At 41.7% G+C, this 18,845-nt stretch overlaps 1 protein-coding gene across 3 annotated transcripts in view; it reads right to left on the reverse strand.

Moving 5' to 3' along the window:
* Positions 1-18,845, reverse strand: part of DCT (dopachrome tautomerase) — a 90,923-nt gene that overhangs the window by 35,938 nt on the left and 36,140 nt on the right. Inside the window, exon 1 of one of the 3 annotated variants that reach the window (XM_049853217.1) lies at positions 4,111-4,405. The exons of the other annotated variants lie outside the window; for them this stretch is intronic. Within the exon in view, the coding sequence (XP_049709174.1) occupies positions 4,111-4,405 (295 nt within the window). Of the gene's footprint in view, positions 1-4,110; positions 4,406-18,845 lie in introns of those variants that run through there. 3 annotated transcript variants of the gene reach the window in all.

The following is an 18,845-nucleotide window of genomic DNA, read 5'->3' on the forward strand; positions in this document are numbered from 1 at the left end:
GAGTTGCACCCCACCATCCTGACTCCCACCTCAAAACAATGTATGAGTACTGATAAGAAAGCGTTTGTCTGGATTTGAGCCCACCTGTGACCCAGAAATGTATTCAGTGAAACATCTCAGAGAAAATACACCTAACTCTACAGTCAGGTATCTTCCATTTTTAAGTTTGCAAAGCTGGCCTACGGCAGTTGTTAAAAATGCGGAAGATAGCTGAAAAGTGAGGCAACACAAAAGCCTAGTGCACAAAACACTTATTTCTTCAACTGAGATTTCCTAGAAAAATTTTACATCAAAGTTGATTTTTTTCTTTAGCCTACTGATATCAACAGCAAAAAAACAAGAGAGAAAAGTCATTTTAAAGTATATTGTTTGTTTTACTAAGAAATGGAGCTGGGTTGGGGAGGGGAAGAATCTCAGATGATATCAACCTATCTACCATTGAGTGTGTCCTGGAGCAGGAATTAAATTTTAAAAGTCAGAGTCCTGTACCTATTTAGGAATGGGATAAAATGGAAATGGAGTGAGAACAACCAAACAATGCAGGTTCCGACATGAAGACTATTAGACTAAATAAGCTTAAAGACCACCGATTAGCACGTTTACAAGGAGCTCTAAATAGGCTATTCCTTTTAATTAAAGATTCTATTATTTTAATAACAATACTTTATACTCACACAGGGCTTTTCATCTACAGAGCTTTAAAGGATTTTACAAGTATGGTTTCATCATTACTCCCATTTCAGAGATTGGAAGATGGAGGCACCTAGTCACTTGTACAAACAAGACGCTCTCAGCCGATTGTTCAAAAACTATTTAGTGTGCATGTTTTTCAAAAGCCCGACGACACAGCTGTAGCTGGTGTATTCCCATAAATGCCAACTGGCAGTTAAGACTTGTAAGGTAAATGGCTGGTGCCAAAATCTCCTGAAGTTTAGCTCTTCCTGATAATTAAGTTCAGCAAGTTTTTTTGTTGTTCTTTCAATTTCCCACTACAGAGAATAATAGAGAATTTGAGCACAGAATTTTTCAAGGTTTTTTTTTTTCCCAGAATTTGTATTCGTTTCAATTTATCATGCCAAAATCTTTTACCAGCTTCATGATCACAGAAACTCTGAGGAATTTATTCCCTTAATGAATTAACAAAATTCAGAGTCATCAACAGTCAAGTTGCTAGAAGCTAATCTACAACTCTTCTTTAAGGATTTCTAAGCAACCCCAGGAGACTCCCAGGGGTCATTTTTGCAAAAGAATCCTGAGGCTACCGGAGAGGAGCAGTTTGGGGGTTCAAGATCAGGTTTCAATACTAACACAGAGGGGAAAAGTTAAAGACTGCCTCCCATACTATGAAAAATCTACTCTGGGAAGGCAAGCAGCTCACTCTCGGGAGGGAATAAATTGAAGGGCGTTGTCTTGTTTTGGAACACGGGGTAGGAATCACAGAATGGTGGTTATTATTAACACTAAACAACTTCCCAGTCTGGAGCCCTGAGACTCAAAGACAAAGACCCCCGAGGAGCCCCTAATTGCTAACAGAAACAGAACCATCCACAGTTGGTACAGAGTGCGCTATGGTCCTGGATGAGTATCATATTGTTGTTGTTAGGTGCCATCGAGTCGATTCCGACTCATAGCGACCCCATGTGACAGAGAAGAACTGCCCCATAGGGCCTTCTAGGCTGTAATCTTTATGAAAGTGGATCAACAGGTCTTTCTCCTACGGAGCCAAAAGGTGGATTCGAACCACCAACCTTTCGGCTAGCAGTCAAGGGCATAACTTTTTGAACCCACCAGGGCTCCTTTTTGAATGAATATAAAACCCAAAACCCATCTCTGTTGAGTCAATTCCAACTCAGAGCAACAGAACAAACCATAGTGGAGAGAAGGCAAGCCACAAATCAGGAGTTGGGTCTCAGGGTTAGTTGTGGTCCTGGCAATAGCTCTCAGTGGAGACCATATACCCAAGCAGGGCTTTTTTGGAATGTCCTAGGTAAATGTGATGTCCTTACAGCCTAGACTTACAGTACAGGCCCTATTTCTGGCCCACTGCCTTTTTAGGAAGAAGCCGTGGTGGCACCGTGGTTAAGTGCTCAGCTGCTAACCAAAAGATCAGCAGTTTGAACCCACCAGCTGCTGAGGGAGAAAGACAGGATGGTCCACTTCTGTAAAGATGACAGCCTTGGAAACCCTATGGGGCAGTTCTACTCTGTCCTATAGGGTCACTGTGAGTCAGAATCAACTCGAGAGCAATGGTTTTGGTTTGGGCCTTTTTAGGTACAGGTACGTACAATGTCGTCACAGTAGGGAGTCCTTTTATGTTTTGAAAGCAGGTCACTGTGACCCTTGGTTCCTGCACTTCTGGGGGAGTGTTTATAAACATGACCTCAGAAAAGGGAAGGAGCAATTATTGTTTCTATTCTGGTGTTCTCTATTCTATTCTTTCCATTTCCACCTTACTCTGAGAGCCTGCTAACCAAGTAAAAAAGAAAAATGAGGTGGTAATAAGCAGAGCTAACGATGGCCCTGGATTCAACAAAATGGAGAATTTCAACCTTTATAAGTCATGGCAACATTATCATGGATTAACCTGGAAATAATTATTCTGGAAGTATTTTTGAGTCATGGACAAAGAAGTTACTATGGTAATGTGGTTTCCAAAAGCCACATAATATGAACCTACTGCTTCTCATTAGACTGGAAAGCCATGAGCATCTATGAGACAATGTCTATGGAAGCAAGTGCTTAGAGAGCTTAGAAGAAATGAATAGTATATACTCACTATGCTATTAAAATCTTTCGTCACATTAATACCAAAGGCAAAACTAGGACCTAAGAGTTAATCACAGAATTAACAATACGACTACAAAATGATTATAAGGCCAGAATTTTTTTAATGTTTTTAAAAACCTAGTATCATTCCTACATTAACATCACAGCCCTTCATATATTCTCTTAGACCCCATGTGTGCAGAGTAAAACTGTGTTCCATAGGGTTTTCAAGGCTGTGACCTTTTGGAAGCAGATCACCAGACCTGACCGCCAAAGTGCCTCTGGGCGGCTTCGAAACACCAATCCTTTGGTTAGTAGTCAAGAGTGTGCTACCCAGGGACTCCTTTTTACATTGCTCAATTATCTGTATTTTCCTAGGTCCCAGCATCACACAAGAACATCAGTTAAAAAAACACTTCAAAAAAAGAAAAAGTGTTAGGCAGCCAGCTGCCATAGAAGGATGTCCAAGCACTTTGCTGAAGTTGCTGCTTCTGTTTTTGGTTTCAAATGCTAGCCAGCCTTTGAGTATTTCCACTGCTGCGCATGGCTGCTGAGAACTGGAAGGTGCACCCCTGCAGGGATCTGAGAAGGCTCTCAGAGCCAGAGGAATCAGGAATGCCCAGAGACTTCAAAGAAACAGGGAACAAGAGAGACAGGGGTCTAATAGAGAGATACCGAGGGTGGGGGGGAAAGAACTTTAAATGCCCAGTTCAGACCCAGACAATAGTGAAAAAAAAGCCATTTTTGTCTACTAACAACCATCCCGGCCCCAGCTCCCTGAGGAAGCTCTGTCCACCGCTTCTCTACAACTTTGGCAAAACTACACCCTCGTCATAACTATTAACGAGAACGATGGGCCCTGCTTGAGATCTGTTCCAGTAATTAGAAGTGCAGAGACCAGGGCTTCAGAACACCTGCCTGGACTCCTTCATTCTAGATGCCAAGCCTACCTGCTCCTTCAACAAGTGCAAACTCATTTTAGAAAGAAGGCAACACACCAGTCTTGAAAGGACTTGCTCCCGATTTCAAAGCTGACTCCAGGCTCTTTAACTTCCCATTCCAGCAAGCCAGTCAATGTTATGTTGGCCGAGTTCCTATAACCAGGCTGGCCCATGTAATATTTATTTCGTTCTCATAACTAGATGTACTAGATAATGAAAAGACTATAACTGAAGCATCAGCCTTAATTCGTATGCTGCTTACAAAAAAGGCAAAACTAAGTTTGTCTTTCAAAACCTAGTCTAACGGCCTGTTATTAGTTTCATTTCTTCCTAAGAAGGGACCCCGTAGGGGCCCAGCGCACCTACTCCAGCGTGGGCCGGGTTTGCCCACAGAGCGTCTCACCTGTGCACCTGCAGGTCCGGTTAAAGAACTTCCTGGGCCACTGCTCGCGGTCATCCTGGTTCCGCAGGGCATAGCGGCCACTCCACGGCCTGGTGTCTGCTTGGACCTCCGTGCACTGCCCCCGGCCCTCCTGGGAACCACAGAGGTTGGCGGGCTCCCCGCCCAGCGGCGGGCAGCACTCCTTGGACACCAGGCTGCCCACTGTCATGCAGACCCGGGGGAACTGACCCCAGGCTGCAGGCAGGATTCCACAGCCCAGGCAACCCAACAGAAGCCCCCACGGAAGGAGGCCCATGGCTTTACCCCGGGAGAATCCTCTCTCAGACCAGCTCTTTCTCTGCCTGCCACTCTTCGCTCCTCCTGCCTTTACTCCTTGGCCTGGAATCTGGAGCGTTCACTCCGTTATATTTCTTCTTTTGTAATATTTTTGTTTTGTTTTGCACTCTAGCCCTCTCCTCTTAAAAAAATACCCACTACATCACAGAACCCACACGTGTGCACGTGTGTGCACGCACATGCACACGCTATTTTATGGGATTCAACGAAACGACTAAAACAAACGTAATTTCATTAGAAGCGCCTCTAGCAGTCGAATTTAACGAGGATAACGCTTCTCACCGTTTTCCCCGCCGTTAAATCAGGCTTTCTCTAATTGAGTTAATTTACAGGACGCTCCAGTCATTCGACTTATTATGCTGGTATTTCTGAACCCTCTCCTTTTCTCCTTGACTTTAATTGCCTTGAACTCAGTTCAAAAGCCAAACACCACGCTGCCTTTATTCTGTTTGGCTCACCGAGCCGCAGGGCCTTGTGGGGTTTGTGTAAGGGCTGGGAGAAGCTCTCATTAGGGGGATTAGTATTTGAGAAATCCTCATTGTTAGCACATGACCCAAAGTGCACAATGAAGTAGATAAAATTTCTGGCTTTGTTTCAAGAGGGTAAAGCCATCTTTATCTGGGCTCATGTGCTCCCGCCAAGCTTGTGACCGCAGACTTCCCAGGGAGTCAATAGATGCAGTTAGCTCTTGGTGAAAGGCCCTTTACAGACAAGCCTGGATTGCTGACTACAATTCACCCATGACTGCTCACTGACGTCCTAGTAAGACCACTGCAGGGGGTCACACAGCCTCAAAAATAAAGAAACATTTATTTAGGTCTGACATACAAGGAATTGCATTGTTCCCCAATTAGGGGCCCTCTTCCCTCCAAATAATAACCTACTATTCTCCTAGTTGGCTCATCTACCCAGTCGATTATTTTAATTACACAAAGTAGCATGCCACCAGAGATTCAAAATTGTCATTCTCTAATTGTAATGAAGGCAGCAGGACAATTTGAAGTGAGGGCTTCCAAGCTCCGTCATTTGATTCATGTTAGAAGTTAAGCATCGTGGAGCTTCAGTCTAGCTGGCAGTGCCTCCCCAGTGCTTTTTTTTGGGGGGGGGGGGGTGGGAGGAGAGTGCAGATCAGCAACTGGGAGCACATTTCAGGGTATTTCCTGAGTCTTCCAGGGAGGGAACAGGACCCCCTCAGTACCACAAGTGCCTGTAGAGACAGCTGATGTGAACTTCTTCGGCCAGTGTCTAAGAAAACCTTTTACTTGGGTACAAAGAAGAAAAATGTTATGTTGCAAAGCAGATTCCTAATGTTAAAAACAAAAATTTTATACAGCTGCTCCTGCTCCAAGTATCTCTGTGTCACCCGCATAATACTAAGTTGTGACTGATTAAACAGCACTTCTCAGCTCTGGCTGAGAAGTGACCCAGACCAATTAAATCAGAATCTCTGGGAGAGTGTGGCCCCTGCATCAGCATTTGGTTAAAACTTCTAATGTGCAGGTAGAGTTGAGGAGCACAGGGTCAGAACAAAGCACAGCTCCAGAGGAATACTGAACTCGAGTCAGCTTAAAGACGCCGTTGATGGGAAGACACTTAAATACCACGTTTTATGCATATAACCCGTGTTGTTTTCATAAGCACACTATACTACATGTTGCTGACTTCAATTTCAATTTTTTTTTCTGTCCAATGGATTTAATGTAACCAGCATAAAACTATATAGGGTCCCCATGAGTCAGAATTGACTCAATGGCAATGGCTTTTTTTTTTTTTTGCATGAAACGTATCTCATGGAAACTTCATTTAAGGTAGGCGTTTTCCTAAATCAAGTATAACCAACAGTGGATGACTGCCCAACTTCAAACTCTCTTGCTGCCACTCTGTTGCTTGTTTCTTCCACCCTCACAACAACTTTTAGTTTGAAGTTGGCAGTGTAGGACTTGAGTTTAATTCCTGCCATGAGCCTAAAGGGTGATAAGATTTAGATTTATAGACTGAAAAAATGTACACAATATAATCGATAACTGGCTCATTCTAGTAAAAGAGGTGGCAAAATTCAAATGTGAGATGTACAAGAAGCAAGAGTCTTTTTATATGCTCACAAGCATAGGACTAAGGTGACATGATCATTGACCAAAGACACTGGCACTACCAGACATAATTAGACTATGAAACAAGCAGACGTAACACAGCTTAATGGTTTCACTTAAGATGATCTGATAAGGTTTTCACATTCAGTTGTTGAGCCAGGAGTGATCGGGTATCAGTTTTGCTTTGTTTCTGCCTCCAGTTAAGAGCCAGAGTGGGAAGACAACTGTGATGATTATGTCAACGCTGATGGAATCGAGATTCCTGTTGATAGCTACTCGATCCATTTATGCCAGTGCAGGCTTCGCTTTGTTTACGCTTCCAATTCATAGCACATGATTTGTGGACAGGCTTCAGTAGGTTTAGGAGCCCCTGTGGCACAGTGGTTAAGAGACGTGGGTTCAAACTGAAAGGTCAGCAGTTCGAATCTACCAGCCGCTCCTTGGAAACCCTGTGGGGCAGTTCTACTCTGTCCTATAGGTTCATTAGGAGTCAGAATCTACTCACTTGCAATAGGTTTGGTTTGGTTTGATTCAGTAGGCTCAAGGTTCTGATTGATGACTCAAAAGTGATGGAGACATAATTATCAACTTAAATTAATATAAACAAATGCACAGGTTCAATTGTTTATTTTCCGATTATCAGGTACGACCAAACTCGACCCATGAATTCTTGACCATGATTTTATTATTCAAATATGATCAAAAATAACATTTTTGGGCTATTGAATGAGGGTGAAAGAGCCCAAAATTCACTTCTGAAAATGTCACCAGATGTGTTCTGTATATGCATGGGCACGCTATGGCAGAACTTTATTACATAATTTTGTCATTTCCACATATTACATGTGTGTGCATGTTATTTACCTGGGCATACCATTTCCAAAAAAAATATGATAATACTAGAATCACAGTATCTCAGAGGTGGAAGGGTTTTTTTGGAGTTCTTTCATCCATTCCACATGTATTTATCGACTGTCACTTTCACGGCAGCATTACGGTGCTTTTGGATTTTATTCTATGTTTTGTGAAGCCCTGGAGTTCCATAAATGCTAGATGCAAATTTCTTGGATGCTGAGACTGACGAAACAACTCTCATGTCAGAATGTTCCAGGTTTAGGTCCTGGGAACTCTTCCTTAATAACTCTTGCTAGCTAACTCATGTAGTCTATTTAAATATATCTTGCATCTTTAAATGCTGGCTATGTGGACTTCCCAGAATTATAACTCTGGCCCTGACTTCTGCTGTGAGCCCCAGACTCGTACATCTAACTACCTATCTGACCTCTCCACTTTGAGGTCTAGACATCTCTCACTTAACATGTTTAAAACTGAACTTTTGCTCTCTCCTCCTCCAGCCAAATTTGTTCCTCCATTGATGTTCTCCATCTTAGTAAACAGCGTCACCAAAATCCTGTGTCATCCTTGATTCTTCTCTTTCCTTCATTTTCCACTGCACTTAGAGTAAAATCCAAATTCCTTTCCATGGCCTATAACAAAATGAAGGAGTTCTGGTGGTACAACGGTTAAGTACTTGGCTGATAGCAAAAAGGTTGGTGGTTCAAACCCACTTAGTGGCTCTGTGGGAGAAAGAACTGGCAATTTGCTTCCTTAAAGATTTCAGCCAAGAAAACCATGTGAGCCAGTTCTACTCTATCACATGGGGTGGCCATGTGTCGGATTCGACTCAAAGGCACCCCACAACGTAACAGGGCTACACGAAGGTGGGCCACAAGTCCATAAACTGTGTGTTCCCAATGTGTATCAAGATACATACAGAAATCAAGAGTAGTCATTTAGAAACTTTTATTGCGATTCGGCATTGCCATAGCAATCAAGCACATGATCTGTGGATTCCGCTTACTGAAGAGGACGTACTTCACTTGAGGTGTGGTTGAGCCTGCATGCTGATTATCATGTGGTACTGGCTGCGAACTAGTCATGTGTAGCTGGATCCCGTGTGAGTCTCTGACTGATTTTTTGTTTGTTTATTTTAATTGATTCTTTACCATAGATGGAGCCCTTGTGGCTCAGTGGCAGTTCTAATCCACCAGCTGCTCTTTGGAAACTCTATGGGGCAGTTCTACACTGTCTTATACAGCACTCGGAGTTGGAATCAGCTCTAATGCAATGAGTTTGTTTTTTGTTTTGTTTTTTCTATTTTTACCATAGATAGGTTGAGAAGAACTGGCTTATAAGATCCTACATAATCTGTCCCTCACCCACCTCTCTTTCCCTCTTGTTCTGCAATCATTCTATTACTCAAGCGAGTTGTGTTCATTTCCACCTTGGCCATGTGCTGCCGACCTCTCTGCCTGAAATGTTCTCGCTTGGGATCCTTCTTGTCATTCAGATTGCAGCTCACATGTCAGCTCCTGAGAGAGACCTTCCCCAACTAATCCCTTTAACACGTCTGCACCCACCCACCTACTCTTTACCACATTGCAATTTTTTATTTTCTTCATGGCACTTATCACTATCTAAAATTATTTATTGTTTCAGTTGCTGATAGTCCATCCTCTCTAGTAAAGTTCTGGAAAAGTAAGAACCTTAACTGTGTTGTATTTCCCTGACACTTGGCAAAAAGAAGCTACTTAATAATATTTGATGAATAAGATCTTCTACTCAAAGTCTGATCAACAGAAAAGTCTCAGTGTCACAGTGATTGGCTTTATAATAATGTTTTTAATTGGAATGAGTAAAGTAAATTTAGATTAATAAATGTGACTATTATGTTGGGAGTTTGTTACACTGCTAAAAATGTTTGAAAACCGCTGGCCTAGTTTAACACTCTGTCCCCACATCACCACCAACAAATGCCCTCCTCAACATTTCTGTCAAGATATCTCCAGTGTCTGGTTAAATACTTCTAGTAATGAGGTTCTCACTACATTCCAGTAACTGTTCTAAATGATAGAAAATTCTTTCTTCTTAATAAGTTAAAAAATTTTCTCCATCCATGAGTCATAGGCCCCCTGGAACAGGTATACTCTATTTTCCATGGAGTTTTCTCCCCCATCTTCTTTCTCTTTTCAAAGTAAATGTCCTCAATTCCTTGAATTGTTCCTTCCTAGGAAACACTGGTGGCATAGTGATTAAGAGCTACTGCAGCTAACCAGAAGGTCGGCAGGATGAGTCCACCAGGTGCTCCTTGGAAAACGTACGGGGCAGTTCTACTCTGTCCTGTAGGGTCACTGTGAGTCGGAATCAACTCGACAGCAATGGATTTTGGTTAGGACATAGTTTTAGATCCCACCATCAGTCTGGTCTTTCTTTCTCTGCTGACTGACCTCTTGATGTGTTTTTCACATAATTTACTTCAATGTTCTTGCTAGAGTCTAAGCAAAAGTGACTACAGTAAATTACCTCATGAGCTTTGCTTAGCAGCCACATCACTCCATCAGTTTTACGTCTATCAGCTTAGGCTAAGTCATGCCGCAGTTATGACCTCAAAGTTGCACTGGCTTAGGTTCATTTCTTGCACTTACTCTGTATCTACCATGTGGCAGCAGCAGCCGCGCTCCACATTGTCTTCCTTCCAGGACTCAAGGGGAAGGAGCATTTTTTCCTTCCTTTCCTGATATTGTTCATCTTGTGGCAAAGGAGAGGGCAATGATGGACATGGTACACCTCACTTCTGTTCACATTCCATTGGTCAAAAGAAGTCTCATGCCCAAGACAGCTGCTCTTAAAGGGAGGAGCACTGGAAGAAAGGCCCCAATAGGGAGGGTCAGCAAATATTTTTATTTTTACTGTAGTTAAAATCAACTTAAATTCTTACATCTCACATGGCTTTCATATGGCTGTTTTAAAGTCAAGTGCTTCTCGTAACCCCATTCCCTCTCCTATTCTTCTAAAATTGCCTTTTGGGATCTAAGTGTTACCACAAATCACAGATTCAAGCTGCCTGCCGCAAAGCCAATACTGAAACAGGTGGAGGTAAGCAGCAAGAGGGCTTTATTGAACACCGGTGTCCAAGAGACAGAGGGGGTTAAATTTCTCCCAAATTCTGTCTAACTCTTAAGGGCTAACAGGAGGTTTTTACATGGGGAAGGTCAGGGTTACCTAATGTTTTTAAGCACTTAACCCAAGATGGTCTTATACATCACAAAACAAGAAACTCTTTACTAAACTAAAGATATGCATGTCAGGCATCTGGAGTCTAATCTGTATGTTTGTAACAGGCTGAAAAAAGCTTACATAAGAATCTCTTGGCTAGTGGAACTGTTCTGCCAAGTCCACTCTGGCTGAGATAAGGAGCAAGACAGAAGGTTGCAGATCAAAAGTGCCAGGCAGCCTTCCTAGCTGCCGTCCTGCATGCTGAAGGCCATTTCTCAAGAGAACAAAAAGAGAAGAGAGGCCAAGACCACAGGAGCTAAGAGAGCTCCACACCCCTTTGGAAGAGACTGGTGCAGCTGGTGCAGTAAAAAAAAAATGCTTAGAGATTACTTAGAGCATCATTATGGCATTAGTTATGTCAAGCTCTCAATCACCCACTTTGAACAGGAGAAAACATGTTGCAAGGTATTAGGGTTACAGGACATTTTCAATTTTGAGGTGCAAGTAGGTCTAATTGGGGGGAATTTCAGAACTAAAATTAAGAGCTCTATAATCAAATTAAGCTTACTTAAATTACTTCTACTGTCATAACATTTGACTTCTGTTAAAGTTTACCATTTGCAAAACAAAGCTCAGTCATGGTTGTTATGTTAAGAGTGGAACAGGCTGCTCGGCCATATCTTGAACAGAACCTGCACCATTTTTCAAAGACTAGAGATTAATCACAGCTTATACAGCTCCACTAAAACAAACTAGAAAATACAGCCCCTCTACTTTAATATTAAAACATTAAAGAAACTGTATTTTCTCTACTTCATAAGTACCAGAATTTACTTTTGCCGCTGTTAAATTTCATCATAATAAATTGGTGAGTCAAACAATATAATGTCTCTATTTTCTGCTTTCTTCTTAACCGTACATTTGGTTGGCCTGTCATCATTGTCTTCATAACCCAGCTCCTTGATAAAAATTATAAGGAGAGTTAAGGTCTCTGGCAGGATCCTGAGACATGCCACTCAAGCAGAGGTTCCTAACTCTTTAGAGTTACAGGATGGCCTTCAGGAGTCCTTGAATTCCCTGATGTTGTGTGGAGAATTTAGTAAGGGCCTTTTCTCTGAGGAAGACTCATAGATTTTGTCAGATTCTCAAACAGATCCACGACGCTGCTGCTCAGACTTCTGCACAGCTAAAACCTTGGAGTTCCCTAAGAGAGAATTTAGAAGGATACTCTGGGCACCGTTGGTGCTTCCAAGCCTGCCATGGCCATTGGCCACCAGCCTTCTCACCCACAATGGAGAGACTGATAGTGTTTGCTGCCTTTCTCCCAGAATGGCAGAGATCAGGGATTTCCTCTACTCACCTAGGTTTAGAGGAAAAGGCTTAAACGTTTAAAGGAAAAGACTTAAATGAGACCAAAGTCCCATTAGCCTCACACAAATAAAGTGTCTGGCACATAGTAAGCACTTGAAAAATTTTTGATGCCCTCCGCAAATTTGCAATCACCCCAAGGAAAACGGAACGCTCTCCATTTCTCCCATGGAAACTTCAAGTTTGACGTTCCACATTTTGAAAGAGGAGAGGGAAAACAAAATGGGCCAGAGAAAAAAAAATAAAGTGCTTGATAGGGGAGAAAAGGTTAAGAGAGTATAGATCATTTGACCTGGAGTAGAATTGCCAGGGAGTTAAAAGTTTTTTTTTTTTTTTAATAGAACGGTTTTCAGAAAGATGAGGCAGTTTACTCTGGATTTGTATATGTTGTGATTCCCTCAATATTGTTAGGCTTTGTGGTTCTTTTTAGTTCCTATGCATTCATTGCTTCCGAGATGGTAGAAGCAAGAATGCAACCTAATGTATTCTGCCCCTGCTGTGCTCCAGACGCTGCGCTACGCACTTGTTTGTATTGTTTCTGGTTATTATCCCCACTTTACAGAAGAAAACACTGAAACTCTGACAAATGTGTTCTCCCGACTCCAAGGCCGTGTACTTTTCACTGCGTCATATTGCCAAATTCATCACCTACTCTGGGGGAACTCATCACAGTCCTTAATAGTAATGGACTGTTATGGATTGAGTTGTGTACCCCAAAAACGTATGTTGGAATCTTAACCCTCACACCCAAATGTGCGTGTAATCACATTTGGGACCAGAATGTCCTTTACTATGTTAATGAGGACACATTAGTGTGTAGGGTATGACTTAAACCTACTGACTTTAAGATATAAAAAGAGCAGATGACCATCACCATCCACTCTGGCAGGGATAAAATAGAGGGTCCTGGACAAAGTGGGAGAAAAACGTAGAACAAAATTCAAACTCACAAAAAAAGACCAGACTTACTGGTCTGGCAGAGACTGGAAGAAACCCTGCTAACTCAGAACTGAAGCCACTTCCAAAGTCCACCTGTCAGCCAAAGATTAGACAGGCCTAGAAAAGCAAACAAGAACTCGTGTGAGGAAAGTGCTTCTTGGTTCAATCAAGTATATGAGACCAAATGGGCAACACCTGCCCAAAAGCAAAGCTAGAAGGCAGGAAGGGACAGGAAAACTGGATGAACGGACATGGGGAGCCCGGGGTGGAAAGAGAAAGGGGAGAGCACTGCATTGCAGTGATTGCAGTCAATGTCACAAAACAATTTGTGTATAAATTTTTGAATGAGAAACTAATTTGCACTATAAACTTTCACTTAAAGCACAATGAATTAAAAAAATAAAAAGAGCAGATTGAGCACAGAGAAAAAAGCACAAATGGGGAAAGATGGGTGCCATGTAGACATACCCAAGGAACGTCGAGAAGAAAGCTAGGGAAGTTGAGACAAGAGTTATCGCCCAGAATGGACGGGGGGAGCCTTTCCCTGAGTTCAGGTTTCTAGCCTCCTGAACTGTGAGAAAATGAATGTGTTTGCTGAAGAGCCCCACTAGCGGTATTTTTGTTATAGCAGCTCTAGCAAACTGAGGCAGGGACCCACGGGAAATCACACATCTTTATCTCCTACTCTGTTCCAGGCACTGTGCTAGGCTTTCCTTCCTCCCTTGTATGATCATTGAGTCCATTCTTAACTGCGCTCCACTGGGTTTTCGGTGGCCGATTTTCCTCAGAAGTAGATCATCAGGCCTTTCTTCTGAGGCACCTCCGAGTGGACTCAAACCTGCAATCTTTCCGTTAGCAGCTGAGTATGTTAACCATTTGCACCACCCAGGGACTCGATATGCTGATTGTAATTTAAATGCTTTTAATTTAAATGAGCTGATTTAATATTGCTATCGCAGATGGAAAACCTCTCCTTAGAAGAATAGAATTAAGAAGTCTTCATCTGAGAGAGGAGACTGTTTGAACTTGAGAATAAGGGTCGGGTCCCTCCTAGGCTTGCCTTAACTGAATTACATTTTGTCATTACGCTATCAGCCTACATTAAGGTGTGTCATAGAGAAGTACTACGTGAAATGTGCAGGTGTCTTTCATATCATCTAATACACCTCACAGTGTCATTTTTATGAAGAGCCAAGGGAGAGATTTCTCTCAGGGTTCAGCACCCAGAAAAGCTGTGCTTCCCTGTACTGATCAGCTTGTCCCGAGCTTCTGGACCCCTTGAATGATGGTGTTTCTTTCTTTGCCATGGCCAGTTATGAACCTTAGAGACAAATCCGCAGACCCCACATCAAGCAACTGATTCACACGGCATATAGTTGGATATTTTCCTTCCCTTATGTTCCTGGATTCTGAGAGTCTTATTTTACCCTGTTGCAGATTTAGATATTTCTAGCCTGTCTCAAAACCTTTGTGAAATGAGGCCAAGACACATATTCATTTCCACATATATTTCTGTGTAAGTCCAAAGATAATAAAAACCCAACCAAGTTGTTTGTAGGCAAGATAAAGTTTGAAGAAGAATCTCTGAGAAGTTTGTGTAAGGGATCACAGAAGTAAAGACGGAAGCCAAAAAGAGCTGAGATCGTAAGTATGGCTGTAATTAAACATTGCCTTACTTACAAAGGAGCCCTGGTGGTACAGTGGTTAAGAGCTCAGCTGCTAACTCAAAGGTCAGTGGTTCTAATCCACCAGCTGCTCCTTGGAAATCCTATGGGGCAATTCTACTCTGTCCTATAGAGTCACTTTTAGTTGGAATTGACTCGACGGCAGTGAGTTTGATTACTTACGAAAGAGAAAGCCCTTGCTGGAAACTGAATAGCAGAATCCAGCAGAAGATACCTCATCTGTATATTGAGACCATTTGTTGCTGGTGTGTATTTGTTGCTGGTAGAAACCATAAAAATCAAGGATGATTATAAGGAAAGTTCCCAAACCCAGAGAAGAGGCAGCTGTACATCACAGAGCTGAATAATCTGAGAGTAGAAAAGTGGTAGTACAAATGGTTAACGCCCTGACTGCTAACCAAAAGGGCAACCATTCAAGTCTACCCACAGGTACCTCAAAAGAAAGGCCTGGCAATCTACTTCCCCAAAAATCAGCCATTGAAAACCATATGGGGCATATTTCTACTCTGATACACATGGAGTGGCAATGGCTAGGCATAGACTGAACAACAACTGGATTTGGGTTTTTTTTTTTTTTTCAGTTCAGAAAATGCCTCATTAGAAAGCAATTCATTTTACCATCTTCTTTTATAGTTGAGGCAAGAATCTGAGTGGAAAGAGATTCTGTGCCCACTTTCATTTTACATTTCAGCAGCTAGCCCCACATTGCCCATGGGAAGACCTCAGTGAGTGTTCACAGAAGTGAACTGAATTAGCTCCTGTAGATTTGTGAGTGACTGCAGGCTGGGCAGGGTTAAGTTGGGAAATAGGATACCTGCCCACACCTTCCCTACACTCAAGGGAGGAAGAAATGGCTAGAAACTGGGTAAGCAAGTGAACAGAGTGGTACATGTTTTAGGGCCCCTGCTAAGATCAATACAGAGAAAACATACACACCTTTTTTCCACTTCTCAGCAAGTTTTCTGCTCTTCTCTCTTTGCCTCGGAATGCGAAAACCTCCCCTGTTTTTCAGCCCCCGGTGTTCTCCTCTGTCTGGTGGGCTTTGGTCAATTCTCTGTCACCACATCTTGGGGAAAAGAGATTATTTTTTTACATGTCTGAATTGTTTCCTCAATGCTGGGCAACTGTCCTGATAAGGATTTTGCTTTCTATACCTAAGAGCTTTTCTTTTCCTGGTGGTATGCATTGTTTTTCAGAGGAATGAAGGGCTAAGAATGGGCCATGTGGTTTCAAGTATTTCAGTTGAATGCATTTTTTTCTCTTGTGGGTGCATTTTTTTGATTCTCTACCCTTAAGGCTGTGTTAATACATCAAGCACATTTTTTAACGGTAGAGTTTTGCATCAGCCATCTTAATCCTCATCTCAGTTCTTTGTTACGCATACTTGTGCCTTCAAATCGCATTCCGTCCTTCATCCCAATACACTGGAATTCAACTTGAATTTTTATGCATACCTCTATAATTTAATGACTGAACTGGGGAAGCAGTAGAGCTACTCCTCCTTCAAAACACGGATCACTCTCCTTCCTCCCCACTTCTAATCAAACCCAGCAGATGCCACCTATACTATTGTAAGGGGTTGTACAGGCTGAAAATGTAAGTTTTCCAGTGTTTTATTTAGTATTAGTACTAGCAGATCCACAAGAGTTTATAAGTGTGCAACTAAGAATGTTCAGGTTCTTGACCTAAGAAAATCTGTAAACTTTAAACCAAAAATATCCCCTGAAGTCTTAAAACCAAAAAATAGTTTAGATTAACTGGTAAAAAAAAGTCTGCCTTGAGCATTATCCTCCTTTAGTTACTGTATGGGATCAAATTGACAACAGAAACTCTAAAGGTTAGATAGAAATCTTAGGGGGCGGTGAATTTTTGTTAATGTGGGAGGAACAACTCAGAGAAGGAAGGTGAGAATGGTTGCACAACTCGAAGAAAGTAATCAATGTCAATGAATTGTATGTGTAGAAACTGTTGAGTTGGTATATGCATTTTTTTTTTTACTGTATAAATGCACAACAACAACAAAATAAATAAAGTTAAAAAAAAAAAAAAAAGATGAGACTATAAGGGGGCAAGGAAACTAAATTAATGGAAAAGAAACAACCAAAATGGAAATAATGAGAATGTTCACACATTGTGAAGAATGTACCCAATGCCACTGAACAACTTGTGCAGAAATTGTTGAATGGAAACCTAAACTGCTGTGTCAACCTTCATCAAAAACACAGTAAAATACTATCAAAAAAAAAGAATGCCCAGGCTCTTGAAGTATCCCCATAATGTACTACCACGTGAAGACTATAAGGTCCACAGCCGTGGGCTCACTAGGCTAACGCTGACATGTGAGAGGGCAGGTGTGGGGAGTGTGTGTGTGTGTGAATATGTAATATACACACAGGAAGCTGGATGACAGCTGTTTCTGGTGAGGGGAACAAGACAGGAAAGGAGATTTATTTTCATCCTATTCTTTTGTACTTTTTAAATTTTGGACTGTGCACATGGAATAGTACTTATTCCAAAGAATTCATAAATAAAAATTTTTTAATTGAAAAAATTTAGAATGATGGGTAGTTGTAATGATGGCATGATACACAGTAACTTCCTGTTAAGATTTGCTTTATTGATCTTGGCTTTGCTGCTTACTAGTTCCATGACCTAGGACAAGGTGAGTTTTCTCTCTTAGCCTCGGTTTTCTGATCTGAAAACACGGGTTGATAACATTTACTTAAGAAAGTTTAATTGTAAGAATTAAATATGGCACCTTATAGAAATTGCTTAGCAGAAGTTGGCACACAGTAGTACTCAGTGAAGAGTGACTGTAATTATTATTTCCATCAAATAATCCATGAGGCCACTGTCAGCCCCAAATTTCTACACTAGCAAACCCTTGGGCTGACTCAGCACATCACTTTTTATTTGTTTGGAGAACCATGAGCTTCTTAATCAATAACCCACGCTGCCTCTACTTCAATGGACAGCCAGGAAGGGAAAAAAAATCCCACTCAGATACTACGGCTCCCTGGTGGCACAACGGTTAAGCACTTGGCTGCTAAGCAAAGAGTGGCAATTCAAACCCACCAGTGGCTCCATGGGAGAAAAGACTTGGCAATCTGCTCCTGTAAAGATTCCAGCCTGGGAAACTCTATGGAGCAGTTCTACCCTGTCCTATAGGGTTACTAGGAGTCAGAATCAACAGTTCCCAACAACAGGATATTGAGAGATCCCCCTCACTGAGAAAATCCTGATTTCAGGACTTAGGTGTGGACAAAGCTTAATTAAACCACAGAGAATATAGTTAAATCATATAAGAGTCCAGTCTTATTAATTTTAAAGGGCTGACAAAAATTAATTCTATCATTTAAAAAAAGAAAAATAAACAAATCTTCAAAAAGGCATTGACCTGAATCTGATGCTTTTACACTAAGCTCATTGTTTTATAACTACTGTCAAAAAGCATCTAACCGTGGTGTCTGCCTGATGCTGTCTTTGGAAATGACGCCTTCTCATTTAATCTCTTCTGCACTAATTCAGTTACTTTTAATGGGCCAAGAGCACACACACACAAAGACACACACAGCCCAAAGTACAGCTCTAAATTTCCGATTCATTTTATAAGCTATAGAAAAGAAATATGTTCTTACAAATTGTGGTAGATGGCTGTCTAGTAAATGTAAATCTCTCAATTATGAATTTTTCACTTCTAAAAAAAGTCCTAGTGTAAGAAGAAAAGTAGACTTGAAAGGAAATATTGAAAAGTTCTGCTGTTATCCATAAGGTTTTCACTGGACTATCTTTTTCAGAAGTAGATTGCCAGGTCCTTCTTCCTAGTCTGTCTTAGTCTGGAAGCTCTGCTGAAACCTGCCCACCATGGGTGACCCTGGTGGTATTTGAAATACTGGTGGCATAGCTTCCAGCATCACAGCAACACACAAGCCACCACAGTACAGCAAGCTGACAGGAGGACCCTCATTTCGATGGGTTGACATAGTGGCTTCAACAACGGGTTCAGACATAACTACTATCATGAGGATGGGGCAAAACCAGGCAATGTTTCGCTGTTATACATAAGGTCACTAGGAGTCAGAGCCAACTCGATGGCACCTAACAACAACGACTGAGAAGTAGCACAAAACAAGATAAGTTCTTGGAGGTTTTTGTTTAGCTTCGATTAAGAGAAAAGCTTACAATAACATAATTTTTTCTAGTTACTAAATCAGTCAAATTCATAAAGTCAGTAGTCTATTTATGTCATGGAAATGGTTTC

This window comes from Elephas maximus, chromosome 14 (genome assembly GCF_024166365.1).
Source record: "Elephas maximus indicus isolate mEleMax1 chromosome 14, mEleMax1 primary haplotype, whole genome shotgun sequence".
Taxonomy (NCBI): domain Eukaryota; kingdom Metazoa; phylum Chordata; class Mammalia; order Proboscidea; family Elephantidae; genus Elephas; species Elephas maximus.